The sequence below is a fragment of the Mauremys mutica genome, chromosome 1 (genome assembly GCF_020497125.1).
Source record: "Mauremys mutica isolate MM-2020 ecotype Southern chromosome 1, ASM2049712v1, whole genome shotgun sequence".
In the NCBI taxonomy this organism is placed as follows: domain Eukaryota; kingdom Metazoa; phylum Chordata; order Testudines; family Geoemydidae; genus Mauremys; species Mauremys mutica.
The window spans coordinates 285,094,821-285,108,818 of NC_059072.1; the positions used below are offsets into that span (position 1 = coordinate 285,094,821).

General features: G+C 41.2%; 1 protein-coding gene across 2 annotated transcripts in view; it reads right to left on the reverse strand.

Moving 5' to 3' along the window:
• UCHL3 (ubiquitin C-terminal hydrolase L3) overlaps nt 1–13,998 on the reverse strand; it is a 66,948-nt gene that overhangs the window by 37,387 nt on the left and 15,563 nt on the right. For both annotated transcript variants that reach the window (XM_045011411.1, XM_045011419.1), the window contains 4 exons: nt 10,630–10,758; nt 2,272–2,428; nt 1,610–1,695; nt 1,006–1,053 (listed from right to left, as the gene is read on the reverse strand). In XM_045011411.1, coding sequence (XP_044867346.1) covers nt 1,006–1,053; nt 1,610–1,695; nt 2,272–2,428; nt 10,630–10,758 — 420 coding nt within the window. The remainder of the gene's footprint in view (nt 1–1,005; nt 1,054–1,609; nt 1,696–2,271; nt 2,429–10,629; nt 10,759–13,998) is intronic.

Here is a 13,998-nt window from a genome sequence, read left to right on the forward strand (position 1 = left end):
ACACCTACTACAATGACCTATCTTCTAGATCATTGCCTAGGGATAGAGGAGAAGGTAATGTGATGTTTAGCTGGAAATATTCACTTTTCTAACCCAAAATCATCATATCATTCTTTAGGCCAGGGGTCCCCAACGTGGTGCCTGCGGGCGCCATGGCACACGCGGGGGCATCTCAATGCGCCTGCGTCCTGGTCCCCAGGAGAGCACCCGCCGAAATGCCGCAGCGGCATTTCGGCGGGGACGCCGCTCGATGACGCCGCTTGCTGCCGACAAGTGACGTCATCGAGAGGCGTCGCTTCCAAATTTCAGCAGCGACGCCTCTCGATGACGTTGCTTGTCGATGGCAAGCAACGTCATTGAGAGGCGTCGCTGCTGAAGTTCGGCGGCATTTCGGCGGGTGCTCCACCGCCGCAGTGGTCCTTCGGCTGGCGCCCGCCAGCCAAAAAGGTTGGGGACCACTGCTTTAGGCAATGCTTGTTATGCCAAAGTCAACTTCACTTAATTTTAATTTGAGGTTACAGTAGCGAGGTAACCAAAGCTCCTGTTTTACAGTTATTTTAAGAATTCAGTCTTCTACAAAAATTTTCCATATATTACACGTACAGGTTTCCTAGAGCTTATACTCTAAGTGCTGCAGGGTTCTACAGCCTGCTTTTACTTAGGTTAGACAAACTCTGTGGACAGCCAACCAGCTTATTACTTAATCATATCTATTCCAGTAAAGTTATTTCGGGAGTCAGTCTTGAATCTTCTTCTCTGCTTTGGAAAGTTGTTTTTCAAATTTGGTGAAGTAAGGTGGTGACAGTAGATTTTAAACAAGGTTTTTTAATCATTCTCTGACAGTTTTTTCATCCTCCCAAAAAACTGTAATAAAAGATACTTTATTAATGAAAACTATTTAGAAAGAATTTATGGTTTCCCCATAAGTCTGAATTCAGAACAACTTGAAACATTCTGTCAAAGTATTATGTTTGTAAAATAAACAAAGTTAAAAAAATGGAATACCTCAGTCTGACCTTCATGGGCACTGGATTCATGAGTAACACGAATAGCCTGAAATTAGAACACATGTTTTAATTAGACTTCAAAAGAAAAAAAATAATTTCCTAAAATAGCAGGTATTTAAAGACTCATTCCACTTTCTTCATTTTAACTTGTAGGTTATGGAAGTTTACATCAAAGTAGAGTAAAGTTGTGTTATATACTATAGTGTATGATTTTTTAGGGTTGTAACTATTAGAACTACTGATTAGACATTAACTAACCTCAAGATATCTCAATTTAAAAAAAAAAAGACAGTATTTTAAAAGTGTTGAGTTTTTTTAAACTGTAATGCTATTTCATGCAAAGTGAAAAATCAAATAACACTTGTTAAAGTTGTCCACGTTAGTGAGATTACTAATTCCCCACTAGTAGCAAGCAAAATTTACAATAAAACATTCATGTCTTAATCTAGCAAAGCACTTCAGCACATGCTTAACTTTAAACACGTGAGCAGCCCCATTTAAGCTCATCAATGTTTGTTGGATCAGGGCTTAGATGCAAGACTATTCCTGCTAACAATTCTACTATATTAAAAAAAAAAAAAAGAAAAAAAAAAGATACTAACTTCATAGGTTTCTAAATATTTGGCTCTCTCTTCAGGACTCATAGGTAACGAATCCTCCAGGAATTTTTTCAATGTAGAATCTGATTCTTAAAAATAAATAAATAAAATCATTTAATTCCTCTTTCTGTTCTCAGCAACTTAGAAAATTAGATGAAAACTGAAAGGTTACAACATAAGGAACAATTTGGATTTGTATTATTTCTTCTTTACTTTTCTTCTAGGCTAATATTAAACATTACATTGTCAAAAAACTTGTACACAAGGCATACAGTCTATTTACATCCAGACAGGAGATTTAAGCCTGTAATGCAACACATTCTATTCCACTGCATACAACGACAAAACAATTTAAAGTCACCAGACTCTTATTATTGTGTGAAATATTAATATGGTATTTGCTACTTTGAATTTGGATTTGTATTTTATTCATTTAACTATGTGCTGTATTACTGTCCTTTGTATTACTAAAAATTCTTAATGACTACCCACTAACAAAAGTCTGTGTTGTATTGCTGCTGTATAATTAAGACAAGAAGACTAATGGCAAATTTCTACTGGCGTCTTTTAAAGAATTGTCCATGTAGAGTTAACACTATGAAGGAAGTACTGCGCCACCTACCCTCCAAAAAATTATATTAAGTATATTAAGAGAAAAGATTTACCGAAGTTCATTTTATCTCTGTTGTTTGCAATAGCATGAATAAGTCCAATTGTTCCACAAGCATTGTTGATGGTTTGCTTCATGAAATATACTGATGATCTGACATTTTGTCCCTGGGCTTTTATTCTCTCTTCCTCTTCTGTTCTGAATGTTTCATACTGGAAAAGAAAATCAATAGCGTCTTGCATGTAGAACTATTTCAAATTTCCCATGCAAAAACAAAGCTCCATTAAAATTTAATAGTAGTTGGAAGCAGAACAGAATAAGTAAGTGATTGCAGCTTTTAGCCACATGACCAGTCTCACTGATGTACCTGAGATTATTCACTTGTATAAATCTGCGAGTCAAGTCCTAAATCAGTATTTGTCACCAGCCAAACATCAGTGTCTTTTATCCAATATTCTGAATCACTTAACTTGTTGTGCCATCTAGTGCTATGCTAAGAAGTTCAAAACTGAAGACTGATGAGCTAGGCTCAGTTTTAGAGAAACAGTCCCCCTTACCACAGCCTCCTATGTCTCCCTGCAATCCAGCAAAAGGCCTTGGAGAAGGTAATGGAAGTTTTAGATCTATGGCAAGCAAACTAGAGTACAATAAATAACTATGTTAAAAGGGAAAAAATGAAGCATTGTAGAAGCTCCAATATAGTCTTATTTTTTCTGGAAAAAGTTGAGTCATTTATATATTTTTGAGTGGTGCTGAACTTTCTGAGGCCATAATAATAAATAATAATAATAATTCAATTTTGTTTATTCTGTTCAGTTTACTACATGACAGAGTTTGGCTGTGTAATCTGAAAATTATTAAATTTATACATGTATTCATGTTTTAACAGGATCTACTGGTGAGGGAAGCATCCGGGGTGCACAAGAGGATTCCAGAGAGTTTGTCAACTACTGTATAGACCTTTGGGATAAAGAAGGTAGCCAACAAGGAGTGAAGAAATGGTTTCAGGAAGGAAGTACACTGCTACCTTGATATAACGCTACTCGATATAACACGAATTTGGATATAATGCGGTAAAGCAGTGCTCTGGGGGGCGGGGCTGTGCACTCCGGTGGATCAAAGCAAGTTCAATATAACACAGTTTCACCTATAACGCGGTAAGATTGTTTGGTTCCCAAGGACAGCGTTATATCAAGGTAGAGGTGTATATCCAGACCATTGCTTCTGCTGTTTAGAGTATGATGATGGAGCTCCTGGGTACTGGGTGGACTCCCCTTTGTAGGGAACCACTGGAAGTCTTAGTTCAAGGTCTGGTGGTGTTTGTAGGTCGCTCTACCAAAGCTGGCTGGGAAAGGATATAAGCAGCTTCCTTCCATTCAGAAGGAAAGACACTGTTGAGGGAACTGGAGCTGCTGAGAACCTCTCAGAGACAATGAAGCAAACTCTGGGTCTCAGTACAAGTTCCTGGATTTCTGCTGAAGAGAAGCTACCTTTAGGACCAAAAGTTTGTTTTGCTTTGAAAAATACTCTACAACTATGGAATTCGGAAGTTTTTTTGCTGATGTTCAGCCCAGTATACACATATTACTGTATCATTTCATTTCTTGGTGAGATCTACTCTGCTGCGGAGAAGTTTACCAGTAAAAAAGTATAAAAATAATACACTGTGCTTTTACAACAACTGGTAAAACAAATAAACCAGAAACAGCTGCTTGCAAGTAGAACAGAGTAGAAAGGTTATCAGATAGACAATCCGGACTACAAGAATGAAGGTACGTCCTGATTTTAAGTCTTTCCACCTTTTCAATATGCTGCCCTGATGACTGATTTTTATCAGACAGCACAGCAAACCTGAAAGCACTAGACAGCTGGTTTTGTCAATTACAGAACATTCCATTCTCTTATCTACTGCTGGAATGTTGTTCGCTCTGGAAATATGATGCTTCCCTCCTTTAATTCCTTGGTTAATCACAGAAATAAAAAGGGTTATAATAAATAATATAGTTATAAATCTATTAGGAAATAGCCATATCCGCTTTATACATGCCTAAAATGCTCTATTGTGCACTTTTTTACAGCAATGCTGCAGCAAAAAAAAATCCATTACATGTCTTTAAGCAAAACACTACAAAAATGCATTTATGGGATTAAAAAGTTACTTATTGGTACAATGAACTAGCAATAATATTCTTAAGGCATATTCAATTTCTGGGCACTATTACTCACTGAATTGGCCAGCAGAGGTTAGGAATATTACACATTACAGCCAGGTTGGCCTTCAAGAAGGAAAGAATGCCTGCTCTGCGGTAAGCATTCCAGACTACCAAAGCAAGCTATGCAGCACTAATTGTGAGGCCTCAAGGAGGCGCATTAACAGTTCTAAACAGAGGCTTATTAAGTCCCCCTCTGTCAAAGGACTAGTATTGATGTAAAGCCTCGTGATTGAGAGATGTGGAAATATCAGAAAATAAGGAAAGGATCTGATAACAACAAGAAGCACCCATTTGGGAAAGTAGAACGGCTCAAAAAGAAGTCACACTAATATATACCACAATGTACACTGACTGAATGCAGCCCTGTATTCACACCCTACACACTATTGTAATAATTTTTGTACAAAAATATGCTTTGTGAGGTATCATTTGAAAACTAACAACTCACTGGACAATTATATCAGGGTGAAATATATATAGCAACATTGTATGTAGAGTTATGAACATAAGCTGAAATTGATTCAAGGTGTTTAACCAGGGAAATCTGGGGAGTGGGTAAACCAGTTTCTTGAAGACAAAGGACAAACTCACGACTCTAGCCAAGGGTCAAAGCTGACTGGCGATCACTGGTCAAGTAGCCATTCTTTGGCAGTGAAGACGGGTAGGAACCGATCAATTTGCATTTTAACAAACAACAAGATCTTTCACCATGAGACCTCATGTCTGGATCCTCACAGCTGGAAGGAACTTTATCTAGGCGTAACCCTCAGAAAAAGGCATTTCAAGGGTGACTGGATTATAAAATGGAGGGGCAAAAACACCCCAGGTGTTCATTCTCTATCTCTATCCTCCTTTCTCACCCTTTTGCTGAAGATGACAAAAATCCCCAGACCTTTGGGAAGGGTTCTGGCCTGATAATTTGTTCAGCCCTGTTGCTGGGAATATGTGGTAAGGATTCCTCCTTGAACCAAGACTAGTTTGTTAAGTTTTAGTTACTAGAGAGAGTGTTCTATTTTTTATTTCTCTCGTAGCCATTTCTGACTATAATGCCTTATACTTGTACTTACTTAAAATTTCTTTGTAGTTAAATAAAACGGTGTCTTATTCTTTTATAAAAACTAATCTAGTGTTGTATTCAAACTGAATTGTCTGGGGGTATGTCTACACTACGAAATTAGATCGATTTTATAGAAGTTGATTGATTATGCCCACACTAAGGGCATTAAGTCGGTGGAGTGCGTCCTCACTACCGTGGCTAGCATCAACTTATGGAGAGGTGCACTGTGGGTAGCTATCCCACAGTTCCCGCAGTCTCCTCCACCCCTTGGAATTCTGGGTTAAGCTCCCAATGCTTGATGGGGCAAAAACATTGTTGCGGATAGTTTTGGATACATGTCATCAGTCACCCACCCCCCTCCCCCCCGTAAAAGCAATGGCAATCTTTTGTGCCTTTTTTTTCCTGGGTTACCCATGCAGCTGCCATACCACGGCAAGCATGGAGCCCACTCAGCTCACCATCACCGTGCTGTTGTGGGCAAGTCTACTGTGGGGGCTGCTGTGATCCAAGTAGCCAATGCAATCAGTGACATTCTGTTATCAAGGGAAATGTGAGGGCCTTTTTAGATATTAGGTGCATCATATTCCTGTCCTTTGTCACTGGTGAAGAAGTCTTGCAGCCATACATTCCAGTCCAGTCGGCGCTGTAACACCCCATAGCACTTCTGTGGTTGACACATGTAACAGCTCCAGGGCTCTTGCTCTTTTGCTTTGGCCGAGGTACCTTGCCCTACCCGGATCGCCAAGCATTCGACACAGAAGCACCTACAGCAGCTAGCATTGCTACACAGCAGCAGCTCCTTGCCTTCGCAGCAGACATTGCAGTAGGACTGCTAACCATCATCATCCACCGCTTCCGCTGCAACTCTGCTCTCCTGCTCCCCAGCAACGGGCTTGGGGGATCCATTCATGAAGCCCGGACAGTAGTAAGGAGCAGTTCAACTATAGGCTGAGCAAGTGCAGAATGGTGGTAGAATGTGCCTTTGGACGTTTAAAAACTTGCTGGCACTGCTGGTCAGACCTCAGCACATCCAACATTCCCATTGTTATTGCTGCTTGCTGTGTGCTCCATAATATCTGTGAGAGTAAGGGGGCGACGTTTATGGTGGAGTGGGAGATTCAGGCAAATTGCCTGGCATCCGATTTTGAGCAGCCAGACACCAGGGCGATTAGAAGAGCACAGCAAAGCGTGCTGCGTATCAGAGAGGCTTTGAAAACTAGTTTCATGACTGGCCAGGCTTCAGTGTGACAGTTGTGTGTGTTTTTCCTTGATGCAAACCCACCACCTTTGTTGATTTTAATTCCCTGTAAGCCATCCACCCTCCCCACTTTGAAATAAAGTAACTATTGTTTTGAAACCGTCTTTTTTTTTTAAATTAATAAAGAGAGATAATAGACAAGGTCACATTGCTTATTGTAGCCACAGTAAAAATCAAACTGTTTGAATGACAGCCTTCTGTTGCTTGCACCATCCTCTGGAGTGGAGTGGCTGGGTGCCCGGAGACTCCCCCCCTGTTCTTGGGCATCTGGGTGAGGAGGCTATGGAACACGGGGAGGAGGGTAGGCGGTTATACAGTGGATGCAACGGGGGGGGCTGTGTTTTTGTTGGTTTTCCTGCAGCTCCAACAGACGCTTCATCATGTCTGTTTGCTCCCCCATTAGCCTCAGCATCGCATCCTGCCTTCGCTCTTTGCACTCAGTTCTTTCCTGGCCTCTGCCACTGAATGCCTCCATGCATTAAGCTGTGTCCTATCAGTGCAGGAGGACTGCATGAGCTCGGAAAACATGTCATCACAAGTGCAGGTTTTTTGCCTTCTAATCTGCGATGACCTCAGGGACGGAGACGATAGGGGGAAGGAAGAAACATTCTACGCTCTATGGTTCTGGGAGGGACTGCATGGTCACCTGTGCTGCTGAGTTCACCATGCTGACCGAACAGGAAATGAAATTCAAAAGTTCTTGAGGCTTTTCCTGTGTCCCTGGCTAGTGCATCTGAGTTCAAAGTGCTGTCAAGAGCGGTCACAATGGAGCACTCTGGGATAGCTCCCGGAGGCCAATACCGTCGATTTGCGTCCACACTACCCCAAATTCAACCCAGCAAATTTGATTTTAGCGCTACTCCCCTCACCAGGGAGGAGTACAGAAGTCGATTTTAAGAGCCCTTTAGATCTATGGAATCGGGTTGGCTGCGTGGACACATTTATTTTTAAATTGACCTAACGCAGCTAAATTCGACCTAACCCCGTAGTGTAGACCAGGCCTGGGTAACTCCATTTCAAGTAGCAAACTGTTCAATATTATTTTAGGTCCGTTGCCCCTGTAAGGGAACATACAAACTGTGCAGGAAAGGGCTGGACAGTGCAGAACACATGTTTTTGGGGGAAATTTAGGACTGGGAGCGTGTTGGTGTTACCCTGCAAGTGGTAACCAAGGCTGGTGGAAGCCAGTGTGTGACTGGAGTGTGCTGGAAGGCTACAGTTATACACAGTGTGCATCAGGCCCTCTGAGGCCCCCTGCTGTAAGCCTAGTGGTCCTACCATACCCTGCCCCAGGGTCCTCAAGGCCTGCCTAGAAAAGCTGCAGGAAAGCAGACAGTCAGAGTCCAGCAGGCTCAGGTAAAAGACTGCAGGGCCTGAGTACGTCAGTTTCCAGGTGGGACCTAAATGATAAGGAAGGGTGCTTTGCTCTGGCCACAGAAGCTTGAGCGATAACCTGAAGCTGAATTCTGGCTGCATTTTGCTTTCTGAAAGGAGAGAGTGGACCTGAGAACAGTAACCCTAAGAGGGAAGAGACCCAGTGGGAAGAAGCCCAGGGAAAACAGTAGCAGCTAATTGTCAGAGTTAAAGGGAGCAGTGTGCAACTGCTGCTCGTAGGGTCCCTGGGTTGTTGACTGTGAGACTTAGTCATAGAATCTCATAGAATCATAGAATCTCAGGGTTGGAAGGGACCTCAGGAGGTCATCTAGTCCAACCCCCTGCTCAAAGCAGGACCAAACCCAACTAAATCATCCCAGCCAGGGCTTTGTCAAGCCTGACCTTAAAAACCTCTAAGGAAGGAGATTCCACTACCTCCCTAGGTAACCCATTCCAGTTCTTCACCACCCTACTAGTGAAAAAGTTTTTCCTAATATCCAACCTAAACCTCCCCCTCTGCAACTTGAGACCATTACTCCTTGTTCTGTCATCTTCTACCACTGAGAACAGTCTAGATCCATCCTCTTTGGAACCCCCTTTCAGGTAGTTGAAAGCAGCTATCAAATCCCCCCTCATTCTTCTCTTCTGCAGACTAAACAATCCCAGTTCCCTCAGCCTCTCCTCATAAGTCATGTGCTCCAGCCCCCTAATCATTTTTGTTGCCCTCCGCTGGACTCTCTCCAATTTATCCACATCCTTCTTGTAGTGTGGGGCCCAAAACTGGACACAGTACTCCAAATGAGGCCTCACCAGTGCTGAGTAGAGGGGGATGATCACATCCCTTGATCTGCTGGAAATGCCCCTATTTATACAAAAAAAATAAAGGTAATAATTGGAGATATACCAATCTCCTAGAACTGGAAGGGACCTTGAAAGGTCATCGAGTCCAGCCCCCTGCCTTCACTAGCAGGACCAATTTTTTGCCCCAGATCCTTAAGTGGCCTCCTCAAGGATTGAACTCACAACCCTGGGTTTAGCAGGCCAATGCTCAAACCACTGAGCTATCCCTCCCCCAGTCAGAGGGCTGAGCCACTGAACCAACGTATAGGACACCAGGAGAAAAAGATCATTGCAGCTCCACAACCAGCCAACAGGAGGCACTCGGAATAGGTGAGTGTGCCCCATCACACACAGACACTCTAGGTGTGACCTGCATGCTGTTTGTGAGGGGCCCAGGTTGGTAGTTACAGCAGCAGAGCATTCTAAGGCACCAAGGTTGCAGGGCAGGTGGTGAGGCAACGCCTCACTGGTCTGGACTGGACAGCAGAATGTCATGCACATATCTAGGCACTATTTTTCCTGAAAACCTGAACAAATTAAGATTAAATTATAGTAGAGTGAAAAAAGTGACAAACAGAAGCCATAAGAGATCTTTCTAGGACTCATGTCCTTTGCACACTTATGGGTACAGTACTCAAACTAGCCACAAGTAGTCCATTGATATGATACCATAACAGCATTTTAGTAATGGATTACCCCATCCCCAAGATAAGAGAGTTAAGACGTTGGACAAAAGTTCAGTTTAAGGAACTTATTTTTATTTTCCCCCAACCCAAATAAACCCAGAGGAAAAACCCACAGCCCCACCCCCGAGCCCACACCCCCAGCCAGAACCCAAACCCCTTCCCACACCCCTGCCCCAGCCCTGATCCTCCTCCTGCCCCCCAAACACCTCAGTCCTAGCTCAGAGCACCCTCCTACACCCCAAACTCCTCATCCCTAGCTCCATCCCAGAGCTCACACCCCCTCCCGCACCCCAACCCCAATTATGTGAGCATTCATGGACCTCCATACAATTTCTATTCCCCGATGTGACCCTCAGGCCAAAAAGTTTGCCCACCCCTGCTTTAACCCCTATTGACAAAAAAAGTAAATCAAAAAACAAAGATGACCCCCAATTCTGCCTCAGTAACAAACATGCCCAATCTGTCCAAGAAATGAAAGCTATGTTGGAGCTACAGGCTTCTCTAGACAGTAATTAAAGCTTGGACTGAATTATGATACTACAAAAATCAATATATGTTTTATAAATGGCTGTTTGATATTTTCCACATTTTCCATATCCCATCTTACCACTTTGTTCATGCCTTAATGTGGTATAAATGTTAAAACAGCAAAAATAAATACTGCAGTTCCATTAAGAGAAGATCACAAAATCCTTTAAAATATCATTCACATCTATCGCTTACTGAGAGCAACATCAGATTTCCTTTGTTTATACATTTATTGTTAATACTTCTGCAATTGTACAGTTTTGTTTAATAATCTTATTTGACAAGAACAGAATGTATCACAAACCAGAGGAACTTTGAAGAAAGCTTGTTGTTGTTTTTTAAGTCTCATTAACTATTTCACTGACGCAGAGAATTATAGATTTCATATTACGTATGATGGGGCATTTTGACTGATCTGCTGATTTTGAATTACTAAGTATCAATAGTAAATATTTACCTTTTCTGTTACTGGGAAGAGAAGTAGCACTGCACAGACGGGTCTTGGCACCATGCTAAGTAGTTCTGGATCCATACCATACACATCTACAAATTGCCAGTCAGGATGTATACCTAACTGTTTGAGAAACTAGTAAGGAAAAGAAAAATGCACAGTATTAAACAGATTTGTTAATAAATAATTCATCTATTAGAAGCATAACTGATCACCTGTGAAGTTAAATACACTTTAATAGACTTTGTGCAGATCAAGATATTCGAGAGGTAAACAGGAGGATGAAGTGAGGTTAAACTGTAATGACTGAAACTGAAAAAGTGCAGTGCTTTGCTAATCAAGATATACCGAGGAGCCATTGTTACGGCATAAACAGTTTTCACTATATTTAAACAGCCATATGGAGGGGGAAAAAGTGGATGTTCAAGTCAACAATTTTTCAAGTTGTATTTTAGTCACTGAGACAAGGAAGATCCCAGAGGAGCACATGGATCTGTAATAGATTAAAGTTTAGTGCAGGGATTTAAGAATCCCCCCCCACATCCCATGTATTTTTCAAAGTATACCATACTGAGTGTTAATAGGCACATAACTCATTTACAGTCACTTGACTTGAGCAATCTGACCCCTAAGAGGACCTTTTTCACTAAAGAGATTAATGTTTGAGCATTTTACGGAGTACACTTTAAAGGTGTTCTTTTGCCAGAAGGATGATATATAATAAAAATAACCCTATGACACCCAGCATAAAGTACCCATTTTACTTAGACAGAGATTAATGAAAGCCAGGCCATAACAATGCAGTTTATATAGTTCTCAGTTTGTTTCTTCAGAGCTATTCACTAGATTCTAGACCAGTGGTACTCAACTTTTCCCATGCCACGACCACACATTACAACAGAAAAAAAGCTTTTGGATCATGAACCACCACTCGTCTAGCCATTTAAAAAAAAAGGAAGCTGAACCTGCCTCTAACAGGGGTTCTTGTCCTTCCAGTTGAGAACCTTATATCATTCCCCTTCACTAACAGTATCTCCCCTTAAAGTTGTTTCTCACATACTAAAGCTATGTCTACACTACAGATCTTACAGCAGCACAACTGTACCGCTACAGCTATGCTGCTGTAAGTTCTCCTGTGTAGCTGCTCTTTGCCGGCAGGACAGAGCTCTCCTGCTGGCCTAATTAAACCACCCCCAATTAGCAGCGTTAGCTATGTCGGAAAGAGAGCCTCTCCTGCCAACATAGCACTGTCCACACCAGCACTTCTGTTGGTGAAATTTGTGTCAGTCATGGGTGATTTTTCACATCCCTGACTGACAAGTTTTATCAACAAAAGTAGTTGTGTAGACATAGCCTAAAATAACTATCAACAAGTTCCAATTGTCTAATCCTAAAATATGGAGGATTTCAGAACCTATACACAACTTTCTAACAATTTTGAACTATTTGCCATTCTGATTGACAGTTTTGTTAGATGTCATGAAAAGGAGGAGACTACTAGATGAATTTGATCAAATCACAGTTCAGGAAACAATTGTTACTATGACAGACGAAACATAGCGACTTTGTTCTGCCATAGTTTTATTCTAAGCAAATCACTGAGAGATGCCAGTGCCCTATCTTGGAACACTCCTTCCACACTCAGACCTACATGGTTGTCCCTTAGAATGTGCAGGGAGTACATGGTTTCCATGTAGATTACGGATTTTCACACCTTCCTACAGATCTGCCCCTAACCTACAGAGAAATCTCATTCAAATGGCTGCAGTCTCAGGATGCAGGAGAAGGGGAAGGGCAGACAATAATAGCCTCTGCACATGCTGAGGGACAAGCTGGTCCCTCAAAATATGGGGAGGCTAGTGCTTCTTCTCCCTCCCCTGCTGACAGGCTAGAGAACTTGTGTCCTCAATGCTGGCTGTGGAGCAGATGCAGCTCTGCAACTCCTGCTGTAGCTCCCAACACTACTAACTCAGGCCTGGGAGGCCCACCAAGGAGGTGTTTGGAAAAGCTTCATTAAACTCTCCCCCCACAGCTGTTTGAAGATGAGGATTTGTGTTGGTTTCTTTGGGGTGGAGGGTGTTTTGGAATGACATGATAATGCAAGTAGAGAAGGAAGGAAGGGGGAGACAAAATTAAAAACATCTCTCTGCCCTCTCCTCCGTAGCACGGTGCCTCCACTGGGTACATACATATTTATGCAAGTTTATTTACATTAATTAAAAGGTAGGTACACTTATGTAGATGTATTCAAATCTGATCTACTTTTTTTGCTCAAGGATGTTGGCTGGGATGTTTACAATGAAAAGTACCCCCCAAAAAAAGTATGAGTGTTTTATTCCCTGATTATTTGAAATAAAGTAGAAAACTTATTTAAATACTGATTAAAATTAGTCTTGCACTGGATGAGAGACATGGTGGGTGTCTCATCATAGGAAGCCCACGGTACCCATTACCAATGTTTGAAGATATAAAAGAAGATTGTTATCCCTTGCAGAAAGAGAGTGCACAAAACTAAATGTATTTGTAAGGATGTATGGGAGGAAGTAAGGAAGGAAAAGCAATGAAATACTTCCAACCATTTTTAGTTAATGACAGCTGTTAAAAGAAAATGTAATATACACCCACTGTTTTGGGAAGCTTAGACATGTAGCCATTTTAAACATTTTATTCCCAATATTCTCCTCACTTGCCATCTCACAGTGCAGAACAATTAGCCAAAACTCTCATAATAAGTTAGGTGAAGATCAGATTCAGAGTTAAAAAGGAAGTATAAAAGAATCTAGACATAGTGGATTGATTACAGTAAAAATGATTTAAATAATTGATTTTAATCATGATTTAAATCAACAATCAGGAAACCTTGGTTTAAAATAATCAATTTAATCTTACTTTGCATTTGGATGTTTTAGTTATGTTCCTAGAGAAAGGGCGATTCTCATTGGTTGGTAACCTTTAAAGCATTATCTTAAACTACTTGATTTGCAATTACTTCTAGCCTTTACTCTGAATTTGGTTTTGTTTTTCTTTTTAAAACAGGAGAATAGTAGGTACGTATACACGTTTAAAGCAATTATATAGTTTATGCACATCTAAGATTCTTAATTCTTACATTTTAATTCTGTTAGAAAGTGATGCATGATGTATTTTTATTTACTAGATTAATAACTGTGTCAATCTTTATTTGGATGAAATTGGACTTCAATACGCAAAAACAGAATTAAAAATATACTTAAACTACCTAAATGTGCTGGATACATAAGAATGGTAAATGTCTTACATTATAATTTCCTGTTTGCTAGCTCAATCTCCCACAATTCTGATACACATGGGTTATTCCCCTCCTGTCTGTAGTTTCTGGAGACAGTTCAAAGCTGT